Source organism: Balaenoptera ricei, chromosome 9 (assembly GCF_028023285.1).
Source record: "Balaenoptera ricei isolate mBalRic1 chromosome 9, mBalRic1.hap2, whole genome shotgun sequence".
NCBI lineage: Eukaryota > Metazoa > Chordata > Mammalia > Artiodactyla > Balaenopteridae > Balaenoptera > Balaenoptera ricei.
In genome coordinates, this window is record NC_082647.1 from 114,335,760 (window position 1) to 114,354,837 (window position 19,078).

Below are 19,078 nucleotides of genomic sequence, written 5' to 3' on the forward strand. Positions count from 1 at the left end.
TCCATTCAACTATGGATGGGCGTCCACTGCTTCCACCTTTCGGCTGTTGTGAATAGTGCTGCTATGAACATGTGTGACCATGTACTTGTCTGAATACGGTGAGTCCCCTACATACGAACCTTCACGTTGTGAACTTTCAAAGATTCAAACATACGGTCACATGTCCAATCGCATAACTTAGTTCACATGTCTGGCGTACATTGTCATGTGTGTGCATCCTCTGCAAGTGGTTGTGCTTTTGTGTACTTCATTGTACAGTACTGTATAGAGTACAGTAGTACAGTATCTTTATTTCTTGCCTGTTCACTCTATGCCAGCCCCTGTATGCCAGCTGTTGTACTGTACTACTGTACTTTTCAAGGTACTGTACTGTAGAATTTAAAATGTTTTCTTTATTTTTTGTGTTTCTTTGTTTTTTATGTATTATTTGTGTGAAAAGTATTATAAGTATTTGGACTTATGAACAAATTGGACTTAATGAACTAGCTCTCAGAACGGAACTCATTCACATGTAGTGGACTTACTGTACCTGTTTTCAATTCTTTGTGTTATATTCCTACTAGCAAATTGCTAGGGAGGAATTGCCAAACTCTTTTCCAGAGAAGCTGCACCATTTCACTTTCCCACCAGCAATGTATGATGGTGCCAGTTTCCACACATCCTCACCGACACTTGTTGTTCTCCATTTTTTAGGATTGTAGCCATCCTGGTGGATGTGAAGTGCCGTCTGATTGTGGTTTTGATTTGCATTTCCCTAATGATTGATATTGACTAATACTGAGCCACTTTTTATGTGCTTGTTTGACATTTATATATCTTCTTTGGAGAAGGTCTCTTCTAGTCCTTTACCCATTTGATTGGGCTTTTGTCTTTTTGTGGTTAGACTTGTAAGAGTCCTTTATATTAATATATTCTGGATATTAGACCCTTCTCAGATATATAATTTGCAGATATTTTCTTTCATTCAGTAGGTTGCCCTTTCACTTTTTGAGTAATGTCCTTTGATGCACAAAATGTTTTAATTTTAATGGTGTCATATCTAAGAATCCATTACTAAATTTTAGGTCATGACAATTTACTTCTATGTCTTTTCTGAGAGTTGTATGATTTTCACTCTTACATTTAGCTCACTGATCCCTTTTGAGTTAATTTTTGTATATAGCGTGAGGTAGAGATCCAACTTCATTTTTCAGCAAATGGACATCCAGTTGTCTCAGCATCATTTGTTGAAAAGACTATTTTCCCCATTGAATGGTCTTGTCACCCTTGTCAAAAAATTCAATCAGCCATAGATGTATGGGCTTATTTCTGGATTTGCAATTCTATCCCATTGGTCTATATGTCTATCTTTATGCCTGGACCACATTGTTGGAATTTGACAGGGATTGCTTGGAATCTATAGACAGTTTCAGGTAGTATTGTCATCTTAACAATAGTAAGCATCCTATCTATTTAGATCTTTAAAAAATACCTTTCAGCATTGTTTTATAGTTTTCAGTTTGGGTTGTAAAATGCGTCTCCTGTAGGCAACATATAGTTGGATCATGTTTTTTTAATCCATTCTGGCAGTCTTTATTTTGATTGGAGAGTTTAATCCATTTACATGTAAAGTAATTACTGATAAGAAAAGAATTCTGCCATTTTCCTATTGTTTTCTCTGTCTTATATCTTGTTTGGTCCTCATTTTATTCATTATTGCCTTTTGTATTTAATTGATTTTTGGGGTTTTTTTTCTCGGCTGTGCCACACAGCATGTGGGATCTTAGTTCCCTGATCAGGGATTGAACCTGCGCCCCATGCAATGGAAGCACAGAGTCTTAACCACTGGACCACCAGGGAGGTCCCTGCAGCGTACTGTTTTGATTCTCTTCTCATTTTGTGTATATTTTTTAGAAGTTTTCTTGGTGACTACCATGGAGATTACAACTAACACTCTGAATTCATAAAATATAGCTTGAATTGGTAACAACATAACTTCAACAGCATATAAGTCCTTGGCTCCTATACAGCTCCACCCCTTCCTCCTTTACACTGTTGTTGTCAAAGATTACACTTTCATATATTGTGTATCCATTAACATAGATGTATAATTATTTTTATACATTTGTCTTTTTAATCATGCAGGAAATAAAAAGAAGAGTTACGAAGCAAAAATACAATAATACTGGCTTTTATATTTACTTATTAAAACTTATAGTTATCTTTACTGGAGATATTGATTTTCTCCAGATGACATTGACTCTCTAATGCCGTTTCACTTCAGCCTGAAGGAGTCCCTTTAGCATTTACTGTAGGACAGGTATTCTGGCAATAACTTCTTCAGTTTTTGTTTTTTGGGAATGTCTTAATTTCCTCTTCATTTTGAAGGATAGCTTGGGTGGATATAGAGTTCTTGGTTGGCATGTTTTGGTTTTTTTTCCTTTCAGCATGTTAAATATGTCATCCCACCACCTTCTGGCTTCCATAGTTTCTGATAATATTCAGAGATCTGATAATATTCTTATTAAGGATTCCTTGTATATGACAAGTAGTATTCCTCTTGCTGTTTTCAAGATTCTCTGTCTTTGGACTTGAGGACACAGTGGGGAAGGGGAAGCTGGGATGAAGTGAGAGAGTAGCAATGACATATATACACTACCAAGGGTGCGAGGGAGGCTCAAGAGGGAGGGGATATGGGGATATATGTATACATATAGCTGATTTACTTTGTTGTACAGTAAAAACTAACACAACATTATAAAGCAATTATACTCCAATGAAGATGTAAAAAAAAAAAAAAGATTCTCTTTCTTTGGCTTTTGACTGACTGATTATAGTGTGTCTTAGTATAAGTCTCCTTAAGTTTATCCTAGTTAGAGTTTGTTGAGCTTCTTGGATGTGTAGATTTATGCTTTTCATCAAATTGGGAAGTTTTCAGCTATTATTTCTTCAAATATTCTTTCTGCCCTTTGCTCTGTCTTCTTCTGGGACTCCCATAAGTGTACATTGATAAGTTTGATGCTGTTCTGCAGGTCTCTCAAGCCCTGTGTACTTTCTTTAATCTTTCTCCTCCTCATCATCATACTTGATAATTTCAATTGCTCTATCTCTGAGTTCATTGATTCTCTCTTTTGCCTACTCACATCTGCTGTTGAGCCCTTTTAGTGAATTTTTTCATTTCAGTTACTGTACTTTTCAGCTCCAGAATTTGTATTTGGTTCCTTTTATAATTTTTCTATTGATATTCTCATTTTATTCATACTTCATTTCTTTGGTTTTCTTTAGCTCTTTGTCCATGGTTTCCTTTAGTTTATGAGCATATTTAAGACAGATGGTTTATAAAGTTTTTGTCTAGTTAGTCCAATGTTTGGGCTTCCTCAAAGACGTCATGGCCAGTTTATGTCTTGAAATCTTTCAACAGACATTGCAGCCTCCCAGAAAACTGTTCTAGCCCAAAGGAGCAGGTAGAAACAAAGGTCAGCCTCTGCACCAGCTAATCAGGGGAACATTAGGCAGGTCAAAGCTCAGAGTCACAGTAGTTGAAGAACAATGTCTGTATTAGACCCCTGGCACAACATCTACACCAGAAACATTGGCTGCCATTCACACAGCCACTGCCACCATTCTGGGGAGTGGGATACGGTAGAGCAGGTGAGCAATAATGCCGCACTGCTCTCTTTCCAAAACTAATCTGCCCTTTTCTTCAGTCCTCTGGTTGCTGTAAGTTTGAGATTAGATTTCAGAATTCCAATAAAGTTGGTCCTGTTAGTCTTTGCAAGCTTATGATTGTTTCAATGGAAGAACAATTTTTTGAGCCCCTTATGCTGTCATTGAAAATTATTGTCACCCAAGAATCTGATATAGCTTCCCTGCTTAGAGAAATTTCTATTAATATATGTTGTCCACAGAAATTCAATTAACAATCAGGTTAAGAAGAAAAACGAGGAATTTTATTCAAGCCAGACTGAGGATTATATCTCAGGAGACAGAATCTCAGTAGTTCTGAGAACTGTTCCACCTGTTAGAAGTTGAAGGCACATATACATTTTTGAGACAAAAGCTCAAACGTCAAAATGATATGCTGATATTTATATAAAGTTCACTCCCGTCTTTGAGGGGCTCTGGTTAATGTGTAATGCAGATGTACACTGCATATTAGGGAGGGAGGGAGGAGGCCCAAATGGACACAGAGAAAGAACTTTAATTTTTTTTTTGTCCTGCCTGAAAATATAAATTTTGTTTCATGAATGTAAAATATCTTATAACTGTTTCCAGATAAACTATTTAATCAAAGTCAATCTTTTCCTTAACAGGATTTAGGCTGAAAGAAAAAGAGTTTCCTCACAAATCCAGACAATTTTATGCTGCAATTGCAGAATATGGTTCACAGCTTTACAATTACCAGGTGATGTTTTGTTAAATCATTTTGTATGTCACTCATTTAAAATCTAATACACTAGATTTGTGATTCATTACCCTTTCCTTCTTCCCTGTTTCTCCCTTTTTCAATGAGAATGTCTATCCTATGCTGCTATGTTTGAAAGCAGATAATGTGTTTGATTTCACAGCTTCATAGCTGGAGGGGAGTTTGCTTCAGGATGAATTGTACCTGGGGTCTCATCCATATCTGACTTGGATGATATTTAGTTGAGGCTTTGGACTTTAGACTTTTAAGTTGATGCTGGAATGAACAAAGACTTTTGAGCTGTTGGGATAAAATGGATGTATTTTACATGTAAGAAGGACATTAATTTGGGGGGCCAGGGTTAGAATGTCATAGGCTGAACATTTATGTCCCCCCCAAATTCATATGTTGAAACCTAACCCCAAGTATTAGGAGGTGGGGCCTTTGAGAAGTGATTAAGTCATGAGGGTGGAGCCCCCATGGTTGGGATTAGTGCCCATTAAAAAAAGATAGCCCAGGGACTTCCCTGGCGGTCCAGTGGTTAAGACTCCACAGTTCCACTGCAGGGTGTGTGGGTTCGATCCCTGGTCGGGAAACTAAGATCTTGCATGCCACATGGTGTGGCCAAAAAATAAAAATAAAAAATAAAAAAAGATACCCCAGAGGGCTCCCTGCCCTCTCTCTGCCATGTGAGGACACAGTGAGGAGACACTGTCTATGAACCAGGAAGTGGTTCTCACCAGATACCAAATCTGCTGGTGCCTTGATCTTGAAATTCTGTCTCCACAACTGTGAGAAATAAACTGTTATTTATAAGCCAACCAGTTTCTGGTATTCTGGAGCATCCTGAACAAACTAAGCCAGCACCCCAAGGGAAGCTTCAGCATGTGGAAAATGGCAACTAGCACTTCAGTTAACCACTGCCTGGAGCTGTGGACAGAATGGCCTCACAGCTGTCCTGAAGCTGGTTAGAGCAAAAGGGACTTAGCCTGAGACCAGACACTGGTGTCCTCTCTCTGGTGCACCCCAGCACTCTAGATGTTACCTTGTCTATCCTATGCTTTGGCCTCCGAAGATGAGAGAATGGAGGAAGGACAGGAGATTCGGTCAAGTCAACCACTGCTCCACGGAAAGAAGGGACAGACCAATGAACTCCATCCAGTCAATGACCTTGGACCTGAGTTGGTGCCCTCTTCCCTGGAAGTTATAAGGTTTAAAATTAGATAACTTGTGGCAGTTTTGTTATTAAAAAAAAAAAAAAAAAGTACTGGCCACGTGAGGCATTTGTGAACACTTGCATCCAATTCTTCCCAGCTCGAAGTATTGGAGCCACATTCTAAGGCATAAAGCTTTGGGTCTCAGTCTACATTACCTGTAAAAACAAAACAGTGCTCGCCTAGGCAGTGCACATACAAAAACTGGAACAGTACAGAGAAGATCAGCACGGCCCCTGAACAAGGATGACTAGCAGATTCATGAAGGCTTCCATATTTGTAAGAGTAAAATAGTTAACAATGACAAACAAGGCTGTGGCCCTGTCCACAGCTGTTTCTCTGCCTTTTCTACTCAGCCCTTTCAGCCCTACTCAGTCATTTCTCAGGAGGCTGTTGATTCCACACCTGTTCAGTTGACTGTAGATGCCAACTGGTCCTCCTTCAATGGGCATGTTTTGGGTCAGGCAGCAGGTGTTTCATCAGGAGCTTTGTTGGAGATGCTGTGCAGTCCTACTGAAGGCTCTGGACATCTGTCCTAACCTTCCATGGGGCTCTGTACACCTGCCCGGAAGGAAGCTCCCGAAAGGTTCTTAGGAGCCCCAGCACCATTCTTATCACAGGACCCTCGTGGAAGGGATGGATCACCAGCTGTTCCCAAAGCAGCCTCTGCTGCATCTTTGAGGTTTTCTTTTTTCCCTGTGGATGCCAACCCATCTTTCACGTGTTATCTTCCTTTTCCAGTCCTTCTTTTCTCTTCACTTTCATTTCCTCACTTTTTTTTGGTCTGATGGCTTTTTTTTTAAGCTTTTTTTATTTTTTAATTTATTACTTTATTTATTTTTGGCTGTGTTGGGTCTTTGTTGCTGTGCACGGGCTTTCTCTAATTGCGGTGAGTGGAGGCTACTCTTCATTCCAGTGTGCAGGCTTCTCATTGTGTTGGCTTCTCTTGTTGTGGAGCACGGGCTCTAGGTGCGTGGGCTTCTGTAGTTGTGGCTTGCGGACTCAGTAGCTGTGGCTCGCGGGCTCTAGAACGCAGGCTCAGTAGTTGTGGTGCACGGGCTTAGTTGCTCCGTGGCATGTGGGATCTTCCCAGACCAGGGCTCAAACCCATGTCCCCTGCATTGGCAGGCAGATTCTTAACCACTGTGCCACCAGGGAAGCCCTGGTCTGATGGCTTTTTATACTATATTTGTTCCTATAGTGGAAGCCACGTAAAGTCCTTTTGGAAATGAGGCAAATAAAAATGCTTTTAAAAATCCGGAAAATGTTAGCTTTCAAAGAACTCTCAAATTCATTTATCAACAAATTAATGAAGGCATATTTTCTGTATGTTCTTTTAAGTTTAGAACAGAAAAAAAGTAACAGAAGTGCAAAACACTGCCCCTACCGACAGGAAACCTAGTCAAACAGAAACTGAAAAACTAGAAATATGAATTTCTCCCTACCAAAAATAAGCTCCCACATCCACATCCCCATCAAAAGAAAAATGTTGAGGAGAGCCTATAAGAAATTAAATTGCCCACTAATGAGAACCTACCGTTTAGCACAGGGAACTCTACTCAGTGCTCTGTGGTGACCTAACTGGGAAGGAAATCCAAAAAAGAGAGGATATATGTATATGTATAATTTGATTCACTTTGCTGCACAGCAGAAACTAACACAACATTGTAAAACAACAATACTCCAGTAAAAATTTTTTAAAAATTAAATTGCTCAGCAGAAAAACAAAAGTGAGGTAATTGTTTTCTGTGTGGCGTGCTGTGTTCCATTCCACTCCACTGTCACACAACAGTGTGGATGAGATGTCCCTCCCGCCTTGCACCATTTTGGCAGAGCAAACTGATGAGAAGTCAGAGTCTTTGAAACAAAAAAGCAGACTTGTCCGCGGAGAAGGATGGGACATTATTTCCCAGATAACTCATGGATGGTCACTGCAGTGGGTGGAAAGTGACCCCCAGGAAGCTATTTCATGGCCTGCCCCCCAGAACCTGTGCATGGAACCTTTATTTGGAAAAAGAGTCTCTGCAGATGTAATCAGGGCTCTTGAGATGAAGTCATCCTGGATTTCCCAGTTGGGCCCTAAACCCACTGACACGTGTCACACAGATAAGATAAGAGACATGCAGAGGAGATGCACCTAGGGGAGAAGGGCGTGTGGGGACAGTGCGGCCACAGCAAGCCCAGGAGCCTCCAGAAGGTGGAAGAAGCAAGAAATGGAATCTCTCTTGAGCCTGAGAGGAAAGTGCGGCCCTGCTGACACCCTGATCTCGGACTTCTGGCCTCCAGGCCTGTAAGAGAATCCACTTCTGTCATTTTAAGCTGCTGGGTTTGCAGCCGTTGGTGGGGGAGCCTAGAACCCACGAGGTACGTGGAGCTTCGCACACAGAGGAGCTGGCGGAAGGAAGCTGGGTGGGCAGGGGCTGCAGCCTGGGAGCAGACCCTCTGTCCGCCGTCCCGTGTGGACCTCCTCCGCCACGCCCTGTGTGCATCCCAAAGAGCAGCAGCGTTGTCAGCCTGGCTGGGCACCCCCTGTTCAAACATGAGGTGGTCCTGTTGAGACACCCTGCCGGCATTAGGTAAAGGCCTGCAATTTGTCTGATGGCATGCTGATGGAATGCAGCCATCGGCTTCCTTGCAGGGAAAGGGGGTGCCCCTCACTGTGTGCAGGAACAAACCTCAGGTCTGGATGCTTCCGCATCTCCTCTAAATATAACTATTTGCAGGAAGGTGCAGGTGTCTTAGAGGCTGTGGGTCCCACTTGCCGCACGTCTCTATCGAGGGTGGCAGTGTGATTTCCTTCCCCTTTACAAATAGGAAAAATAACTCCACCTGAGTAGGCAGGATTTGGAATGATTTTGTTTTGTTTTGTTTTGTTTTCTTCAGGCCAGGCTTCGAATGCCAAAAGAGCAACTGGAACTTTTAAAGTGAGTGAGATGTTCTCGTGTGCGTGACTTTCTGGTGTGGGTCCAAACGCTGAAATGCTTTTGTAAAATTATAAAACTAATTTCTACTTCTGAGGATCATTCTTTAAGGAAATATACACTGGGAGGTGCTTTCAATATTATTTATTATTTTTTAAGAAAAGGAAACCACCAAGATGAGAAAAGCAGGTCGAAGGTTAAACATGTGGAATGGAGAATTATGAAGCCGTTAAAATAATTCTAAAATATATTTACTGATCTGGGAGGTGCAGTGGGACACAAAATTATTTTGTAACAATGTTTTTGCATGGAATAAAAACTGTTACAAACACACCAAAATTTAACAGTTTTTATTTCTTCAAAATTTTATATTGTTTCACAAATTGGGAGAAAATACTAGATAAGTAGTGCTTCCATTTTTTTCAGCATAAAGAAATACCCATTGGCTTGACATTTTCTTATTCTTTCTAATAACTTTCAAACTGTACAAGTAGCAGAGCCCATACTTGGAAAGTAAAATCTTGCACCCTGGAGCTGGTGAAAGGCAGCTGCCCCCCACCTCCACCCCTGGCTGGATCCTCCAGCTCCCCCCTCGCCTGCCCGAGGCTGGTCCACAGAGCCTCAGGGCTTGGTTGGGAATCTCCTGCTCTGTACCCCACTCGAAGTACAAGGTGTTCCCCATCCTAAGGAGGTGAGAGGGGGATTTAAGATCCACACTGTGAGATCACCCAGCTCAGGTCAGGGTGGCTGCACTCCCCAGGGAAGGGATGGGACGTGCCTGCACAGAGCACACCCCAAGCCCTGGGATGCCCTCAGGACGGCTTCCCTGAAAGTCTTTGCTTTTCACATGTAGTGAAGGGCAGTGCTTTAGACAAAGGGGCATCCCCTGAGCGCCCCTCACTTAGGGTTTCTCTCTTCTGCAACGTAAAGCACCTCTTCATTTTGCTGGCCCTGAAGCCCAGCCCTGGGGGGCGGCAGGGAACCCACTGCTTCCTCCTTTCACAGTGAGGGTCTCTATTCACAGGAAGGAAAGCCAGACTTTGGAAAACAACTTCCGTGAAATTCTATTCTTAATTGAAGAAATAGATGTTCTGAAGGCCTTACTTAGAGATATACGGGATGGTCTGCACAGTTACAGCTGGACTGCAGACGGAGACCCCGCTGAAGGCTGGGACCATACTGAAGTTGTGGACGAGGTGATGTGGGCATTGGCAGGGAGGCGGGGCTCGTCCGACCTTCAGTTGTCACATCCACAGCTTATGTGAGTGGGGAATGGGGCGACAGCTGGGGTGTGGTCAGTGTCCTCTTGAAAATTCTTCCCCGGCAGTAGCTTACATTCACTAAAGCTTGCCCCTGGAAGCACACTTTTTCATAATTGCTGTGTCACAGGGAAGATTTTGTGTTGCAAGAAAACTGACTTCCCACCCAAATAAGTAACTGATTCTGTCTTATTTTGCACTTAAAAAACAAAAGAAGACAAACGAAAGCTCATGCAGAAATGACAGTCTCTGAAAGTCCATACACAAATACTTAAATAGTAAAATATTTTTATTCAGGGACCTAAAGCTCGTGTATTTGACCTGCTCAGCACCAAGTTGGGCAATATTATGGTGAAGACCAATGAGCTTGGTTTTGCCTCTTCTCCCCCCTTATTAGCAATAACTTCTTTCCTTTCCTTAGGTTCTGCTTTTTGAAAGACACAGAAAGCTGACACTGACCACCACTGCCTCCAGGCCCCCCACTGCCACGGCCCTGGGACAAAGTGCTTCCTCAGTTAGAACTCAGACTGTTTTGTTCTCTCAGGACACTTGCTTTTTTAGACTCAGAACATCCTTAAGAACCCAATATTAATTCAAATGATGAATAATTTCTAACACAAGCAATCATGTACTCTATGTAAACTGTCTTGATCCCCAAATACCTACAGGGAGTTCCCTGGCGGTCCAGTGGTTAGGAATCTGCACTTCCACTGCAGGGGGCACACGCTCGATCCTGGGTTGGGAAACTAAGATCCCACAAGATGCAAAAAAAAAAAAAAAAAAAATATATATATATATATATATATATATATATATATATACATTTAACCAAATATTACAGAACATTCAAGTCTTTATTACTAAGCAGAGACACTAAAAAGGGGCACCCAGCAGGTCACACGCATCCTCATCTGACTGCCCCACTGTGAGAGCGTGATGGAGTGGTTGTCAGGGCTTCAGAAGGGGCTTGAGTCCAGCCTTGCTCTGTGGCCTTGGCGAACGGCCGAACACATCTCAGCTTGGATAATTCAGCTCCCTGAGAAACACCGAGCCCACTGACCTGGGAAGCCGATATTAAGAATCTGTGTGTGGTGCCGGGCTCCATCTGCAGCTTGGTCAACGTTCAGTGTTGTTATCATTTTGCAGATTAGGAAACTTGGGTCCAAATCAACACAGTAAATTGTCAAAACTCAAGCAGTTGACAGAGATTGTTAACAGGAAACTCTTTTTAAAATTTGTACAGGAAACGTCAAACTTGGTAAATTATGTACTTAAAAAGTTGAGAGAAGATCAAGTCCAGATGGCCGATTATGCACTTAAGTCAGCAGGTGAGTAAAGAAGTGACAAGGCCTGTATAAAAAGTCGATGCTTCAAAAGCATCTATGTCCTCTGTGTTTCTTTATCTGGTGTTTATCTACCTGGTAACTGGAGAGGGAGGAAAAACTAACAAACCTAGACAATAAAGCGGAGAATAGAAATGGTTGTAGGTGAGTGCAAATCTCAGACGGAGCACAAACTGTGCATCTTCCTTAGCGCGTGTGACGTACACTAAGAGCACCACAGAGAAAGTGCGCCTGCCACAGGGAGGCTGGGGATGCATCACAAACATTATAACATTTTATCCTCTATATACTAAAACGACTACTAATGACTAATCTAAATGCATTATTAGGGATTAAGTGATAGTGTCTCAAGACTGTATATAATGTTCTTAGTATCCTCCAAAAATATATTCTTAAGTGCTTAGACTGTGAATCGTTAACCTTAATATTGCCTAGAAGCCCCTGCCTGTGGCAGTGTATGACCATGGGCTCAGTGAAGCATGGGGCGGGGGGCGGGGAAGGAGGAGGAAAGGATGCAAGAGAAAGAGGGAGGAAATACAAAGCCCACAGAGGAACGCTAATTTTTATCAAGTGACAAAAGCCAAACTAATATTGCGGGAATAAATTTGTGTCCTGCATGGAGTAGAGAGCATCTGGACCAGAATGATTATTAGTCGTGTGTGTGTGTCTGTGTGTGTGTGTGTGTTGAGAGACAGAGCAAGAGGACAGACGCCTGACTTTGAATTCCCTGAAGCCTGAGAGGCATGAGCTTAGATAGGGTGGGAAGGTAACTCACAGAATGTTTTTTTTGTTTGTTTGCTTGGGCATAAATTTATTTATTTATTTATTTTTGGCTGCATTGGGTCTTCGTTGCTGTGCACAGGTTTTCTCTAGTTGAGGAGAGCGGGGGCTACTCTTTGTTGCCTTGCGCAGGCTTCTCATTGCGGTGGCTTCTCTTGTTGCGGAGAATGGGCTCTAGGTGCACAGGCTTCAGTAGTTGTGGCATGCGGGCTCAGTAGTTGTGGCTCACGGGCTCTAGACTGCAGGCATGTGGCATGCACTCAGTAGTTATGGTGCATGAGCTGAGTTGCTCCGCAGCATGTGGGATCCTCCTGGACCAGGGCTCGAACCTGTGTCCCTTGCGTTGGCAGGCGGATTCTTAACCACTGCACCACCAGGGAAGTCCGAGTCTTGGCATTCTGATACAGCCTTTTGATGCCTTCTTCCTATTCTGTTGAATATATTTACAACTTCCATTTGGAAAAACCATAATGACAAAGGTCCGTAGATACCCTATGTAGAACAAGGAATAGCAGAAAATGTTATGGCTTCTGAATAAATGTTAGCATGATGCACAGCCAGCTTCTGGTTAGGATGAGATGGAGAAAAGCCTAGGGCAGCCTTTCTTCCCTGCTGATGACATACAACTAAAAGAGTTGGACACAATATAAAAACCAGCTACCTGAGTATGATGAAAAGTAAACAAAAGGAGGCAGATTGTGGAGGGAAGTAAAAGACTGGAAATGTGGCCCATGCAAGGGTGAGTTTACCGTTTTTCTTTTCTCTCGAAGCTTGAGCTGAGGCTTGAGCTGCAGTGACAGAGCCACAAGGTGGTGACAGTGCGGTGGGTGACTAAAATTGTGAGAGAAACTCCACCGTTCTAGAAAGAACCAGAACAAAATAGTCCTGTCGGTCAGAGAGTGTAGGAGGAAGGCTTGAGAAGGCCGGACAGGAGAGCAGACGCCCTGACCTTGTGTGTGTGGCCTGCTGCCGGCTTGCCTCGTAGCTTCTCTTTCACGGAGACGGACCCACGGCAGCACAGCAGCAGCTCTGAGATTTTGACAAAGATTTAGCCACAGCTCGGGTCTTAGACTGTCCACTGAGGGGCACATGGGCAGAACATGCCTGTTGTAAAGGCTCTGAAAATGGAACTGAGATTGTTACCACCTCCCATAGAAAAGGAGGGGCACTTATGGTCTGAACATTTCTGGTTGATTGTCTGATGAAACAAACAAAAGCACCCAGAGTCTCACAATATAATATTCAGTATGTCTAGGATACAGTTCAAAATTAGTCGACATACCAAGACCTAGGCAAATGTGACCGATTTGCACGGGGAAAGAGAACCAGCAGATGCCAACCCACTCCATCAGGACACAGATGTTGGATTAAAACACAGAGACTCTGAAGCAGGTAGTGTAACTAGGCTTCAAGTGGTAAAGGTAAGTACAGCTGAAATGAATGAAAAGATATGATCTCTCAGCCAAGACAGAGGAACTATAGAAAAGCACCAGATGAAAATTTGAGAAATGAAAAATACATCTGAAAAAAATTCATTATATGGGCTAATAATAGGACAATGACAAGAGAAAAGAATTAGTGAAATTGAAAATCAGTAGAAATTATCCAATCTGAAGAAATGGGAAAAAATGGAAACAATTTTGAAAAAAAATGAAAAAGCTTCAGAAACCTATGGGACATATATGAAAAGGTCTAACATTCTCATCCTTGTAGTCTCAGAAGCAGATAAGAGATAAATGCAGAAAAATAATTTATTTGAAGAAATAATAGCTGAAAACATTCCAAATTTTGTTAAAAACATAAATTTATAGAGTCAAGAAACTGAGGAAATCAGAAACAAGATAAAGTCAAGGAAAACTATATCCAGACACATGATAAATTTCACAAAACCAAAGATGAGGAAGTCTTGTAAGCAGCAAGAGGAACAAAACACACACATTAATATGGGAGAGTAATGATACAAATGACTGCAGATTTCTTATCGAAAACCAAGGAGACCAGAAGAGAAGGGAACTACACTGTAAAGCACTGAAATAAAGGAAATGCCAATGCAGATCCAGTAAAAATATCCTCTAAGAATGAGGGTGAGGGACTTCCCTGGTGGCGCAGTGGTTAAGACTCCGTGCTCATGATTCAGGGTCCCAGGTTCAATCCCTGGTCAGGGAACTAGATCCCACATGCATGCTGCAACTAAGAGTTCGAATGCCACAACTAAGGAGCCAGTGTGCCGCAACTAAGGAGCCCACCTGCCACAACCAAGACCCAGTGTAACCAAATAACAAAAAAACAAAAAAAGAATGAGGGTGAAATGGAGTCATTCTTAGATGAAGGGAAACCAAGGGACTTCTTTGTCAACAGATCTGCTAAAGGAAGTTCTTCAGGGCTAAGGGAAATGACACCAAAAGGAAACTTAGAACTTAAGGAAAGGAGAAAGAACAACAGATAAGACGAATATCTATAACTATGAGACAATTTTCTTAAGTTCTTTAACATAGGTATGACTGTTGAAAAGAAAAATTATAACATTAGCTGATGGGGTTTTAATATATGTAGATGGACAACTCTTAAGGAAAGGTCAATGGGTGAAGTTAAAGGGACCTCTTGGTAAAATATTAACTCTAAATTGACTTTGAAAGGTTAGTTATGTGTATTAAGATTGCCAGAGCAACCACTAAAAAAATACAGAGACAAAGTGTGTACAGAGGGAACACACCTCAACAAAATAAAACCATATATGACAAACCCAGAGCTAACGTCATACTCAACAGTGAAAAGCTGAGCACTTTCCCCTAAGATCAGGATCTAGACAAGGATGCCTACGCTCACCACTTTTGTTCAGTGTAGTATTGGAAGTCCCAGCCACAGCAATCAGAGAAGAAAAAGAAGTAAAAGGCATCCAAATGGGAGAAAAAGAAGTAAAACTGTCACTATTTGCAGATGACATGATACCATATACAGAGAACCATAAAGACTCTACAAAAAAACTATTACAACCAAAAATGAATTCAGTAAAGTTGCAGGATACAAAATTAATACATAAAAATCTGCTGCATTTCTATACACTAATAACAAATTATCAGAAAGAGAAATAAAGAAAACAACTCCATTTACAACTGCACCAGAAAGAATAAAATGCCTAGGAATAAATTTAACTAAGGAGATGAAAGACCTATGCTCTGTCCTAGTCAACACTGTACTAGAATTCCTAACAGTAAAGTAAGACAAGAATCAGAGAGAGAAGGGCAGGGAAGAGTGGGGGTGTGGAGGGGAAGAGAGGGAAAGAAGAAAGAAGCAAGCAAATTGGAAAGGAAGAAATAAAAATCTCTGTATTCACAGACAGCATGATGATTTATGTAGAGAATCATCAAAAAATCTACTAGAACTAATAAGTGAAGTTAGTAAGTTCAATTGTATATATATAATTTTTAGATGCTAGTAGTAAGAAATTGGAAAAAGAAATTTTAAAAACAGTCTTATTCACAACAGCAGTGAAAAACATGAAAAACATGCTAAAAGCGAAAAAAAAAAAAAAACCCACTAATGAAAGAAATAACAGAAGACCTAAATAAGTGGACAGATATTCCAAGTTTGTGTATTAGAAGCATCAATATTGGTAAGATGGCAATTCTTCCTAATCAGTCTATTGATTCAATACAATCCCAGTCAAAATCCCAGCATGATTGTTTAGAAATCTACAAGTTCTTTCTAAAATAGCCAGAACAGTTTTGAAAGGAAGAACAAATTTGGAAGACTCACACTGATTTGAAAGCTTACTATAAAGCTACAGTAATGAGAGAATGTGATGTCAATGAAATTAATGAAACATAATAAAAAGTCAAGAAATAGTCCCACACTAACTTTTGACAAAGGAGAAAAAGCAAGTTGATAGTGCTGGAAGAGTTGGACATTCATATGCAAAAATAAACCTTGACTCACAGCTCACACCTTACAAAAATTAACTCAAAATGCATTAAATGTAAAAAGTATGATCTAAATATAAAGCTTAAAGCTATAAAACTTCTAGAAGAAAAAATAAGAGAAAGTTTTTGTGACTTTGAGTTGGGAAAAGATTTCTTAGACACAATATCCAAAATGTGATCCGTAAAAAGAAAAGAATGGATAATTTGGACTTCATCTAAATTTAAAACTTCTGCTTGGAAAAAGCCATTGAAGAGAATGAAAAGACAAGTCACAGGCTGGGAGACAGGATTGCAAACACTTGACAAAGGACTTATATCCACAATTTATAAACACTCTCAAATTTCAATGGTAAGAAAACAGCCAATCCAATAAAAAGTGGGCAAACGATTTGAAAGCAGCCAATCCAATAAAAAGTGTGCAAACGATTTGAAAGCCACCTCATCAAAGAAGATATATGCATGTCAAAAAAGCACATGAAAAAATGCTCATCATTAGTATCCATTAGTGAAATGTACATATACCCATTAGAACAGCAAACAAACAAACAAAACCTGACACATGAAATGGTGGCAGCAATGGGAAGCAAGCAGAACTCTCACACGTGGCTGGTGAGAATGTAACGTGGTACAGCCATTTTGGAAAACCATTTGCCAATTTCTTTCTTTTTTTTTTTTAATTGAAATATAGTTGATTTACAATGTTGCATTAGTTTCAGGTGTACAACACAGTCATTCAATATTTTTATAGCTTATACTCCATTTAAAGTCATTACATATAAAATACTGGTTATATTCCCTGTGCTATGCATTATATCCTTGTATCTTATTTATTTTATACCTAGTAGTTTGCACTTCTTAATCTCCTTCCCCTATCTTGCCCCTCCCCCCAGCCCTCTCCCCTTTGGTAACCACTAGTTTGCTCTTTTGTATCAATGAGTCTGTTTCTGTTTTGTTATATTCAGTCACTCGTTTTATTATTTAGATTCCACATATAAGTGAAAACATACAATAATTGTCTTTCTCTGTCTTACTTACTTCACTAGGGTATGACATTTGACAATTTCTTATGAAGTTAAACATAACATGTATGACCCAGCAATTCCACCTCTACGTATCAATATTTACCTAAGAGAAGTTTAAACTTATGTTCACAATAAAACCTGTCTGAGAATGTCTACAGCAACTTTATTCATTGTCACCAAAACTGGAAATAGATGAAGGAATAGCTAGTTGTGATGTATCCATACAGTGGAATGTTACACAACAATAAGAAGGAACACATTCATTATACCTGCCAGGAAGCTCAAATGTATCAATTGTGCTAAGTGAAAGTAGCCATATTCAAGAGGCTACTACTGTGATTGACTACAAAGAGACAGCAAGACAGAAGGTCCAGAATAGGCAAATGTAGATAGCAAGTAGGTCAGTGATTGCCTAGGGATGGGGTGGGGTTCGGGGGAGTGGGGAGTGACCGCTGAGCACAATAGGGTTTCTTTGGGGGCTGATTGAAAGTGTTCTAATGTTGATTTCAGTCATGGTTGTACAACTCTGTGAATACGCTAAAAACCACTGAATTGTACACTTTAAATGAGTAAATTGGGTAGTATGTATATCTCATTAAAGCTGAATAGAAACTTAAAAAATGAGAATGAGAAAAGTGAATTTGAATTACTTAAAAACCCTACCTGCCACAATTAGCGTTTTCTGAACTAGATTATGGCTGGGGTGGGGTCAGTCCTCACATCAGTATGTGGAAGTTTAATTCCTGTCCAATCAGTCCAGCAGGAACATTCACTGACCAAGCAGACTGTATCAGCACTCAGAAACAAGGTACTACAAATAACTCCATTTCGTTTCTTTTGATGGCTGAGTAATATTCCATTGTATATATCTGTAGTGAGGTGGATGGAGTTAGAGTCTGTCATACAGAGTGAAGTAAGTCAGAAAGAGAAAAACAAATACAGTATGCTAACACATATATATGGAATCTAAGGGAAAAAAAAAAAAGGTCATGAAGAACCTAGTGGCAAGATGGGAATAAAGACACAGACCTACTAGAGAATGGATTTGAGGATATGGGGAGGGGGAGGGGTAAAATGTGATAAAGTGAGAGAGTGGCATGGACATATATACACTACCAAACGTAAAATAGATAGCTAGTGGGAAGCAACCACATAGCACAGGGAGATCAGCTCTGTGCTTTTTGACCACCTAGAGGGGTGAGATAGGGAGGGTGGGAGGGAGGGAGATGTAACAGGGAAGAGATATGGGAACATATGTATATGTATAACTGATTCACTTTGTTATAAAGCAGAAACTAACACAACATTGTAAAGCAATTATACTCCAATAAAGATGTTATAAAAAAATATGACAAGGAAATAACCATGTAGACAAAACCAGAGCATTTTTAAAAATCTGTATTCTACAAACATACCAGAAAAAAACCAAACAAACAAGGTACTCACAGGGTTGCCAAGTAAAATAAAGGATGCTCAGTGAAACTTGAGTTTCAGGCAAACAGCAAACAATTTTTTAGTATATGTCCCAGATATTGTATGGGACGTAACTGTACTAAAAAATTATCATCATTTATGTAAAATTAAAATTTAACTGGGAATCTTGTGTTTCTACTTGCTAAGTCCTGCAACCCTGGGTACATTCACTATTTCAAATCCTACCATCTTAGAAAAGGCACTGGTGATCTGATATTCATCACGTATGTGTCTTTTTAATGTTGTATTGTGATATCCAGATGGAATTTAAGGAAGTGATTTGCATTTTCTTTATTTCTTACGTGTCAGATACATTTTACTTCTAAAATGAAGTAACCTGAAGGGATAATATTTGATGAGTATATTTTATATTTCTTTGATTAAAATGAAAGCTCAATAAATCTGCAGAATGGCTGTATGAATACAACTTGTTAGTACATTTATGACATTGCTGGTCATTCTGCTTTTGTTTTTGAGTGAATTGGGCTTATTTATCATATGAGTTGTTGAAATATGGGGATCCATATGTCTCCTTAGCTAATAAACACAGTACACATAATACTTCCATGTGTAAATCAGTTGCTCCAGATTTCAATTTTTTATTGTAATATCAATTCCAGAAATTTTGTGAAACCACACAGAGCAAGCATGGTTTTCTCAAAGTGACAAAATTTCAGTGGTAGTGAAAGCTGAAAGTCATACTTTTCTTATCAGTTTCCTGGTATGCATTTTACCTTATTTGTAAGTTGCCCAGTAATAGTT

The 19,078-nt window shown here is 40.3% G+C and overlaps 1 protein-coding gene and 1 non-coding gene across 2 annotated transcripts in view; both read left to right on the plus strand.

Moving 5' to 3' along the window:
• Positions 1-19,078, plus strand: part of SUN3 (Sad1 and UNC84 domain containing 3) — a 37,816-nt gene that overhangs the window by 6,101 nt on the left and 12,637 nt on the right. The window contains exons 3-7 of the mRNA XM_059932922.1: positions 2,509-2,527; positions 4,300-4,384; positions 8,482-8,522; positions 9,544-9,715; positions 11,022-11,106. Coding sequence (XP_059788905.1) covers positions 2,509-2,527; positions 4,300-4,384; positions 8,482-8,522; positions 9,544-9,715; positions 11,022-11,106 — 402 coding nt within the window. The remainder of the gene's footprint in view (positions 1-2,508; positions 2,528-4,299; positions 4,385-8,481; positions 8,523-9,543; positions 9,716-11,021; positions 11,107-19,078) is intronic.
• On the plus strand, positions 5,773-5,879 carry LOC132372308 (U6 spliceosomal RNA). Its single transcript, XR_009505174.1, has one exon. It is a non-coding gene; the product is annotated as a U6 spliceosomal RNA (small nuclear RNA).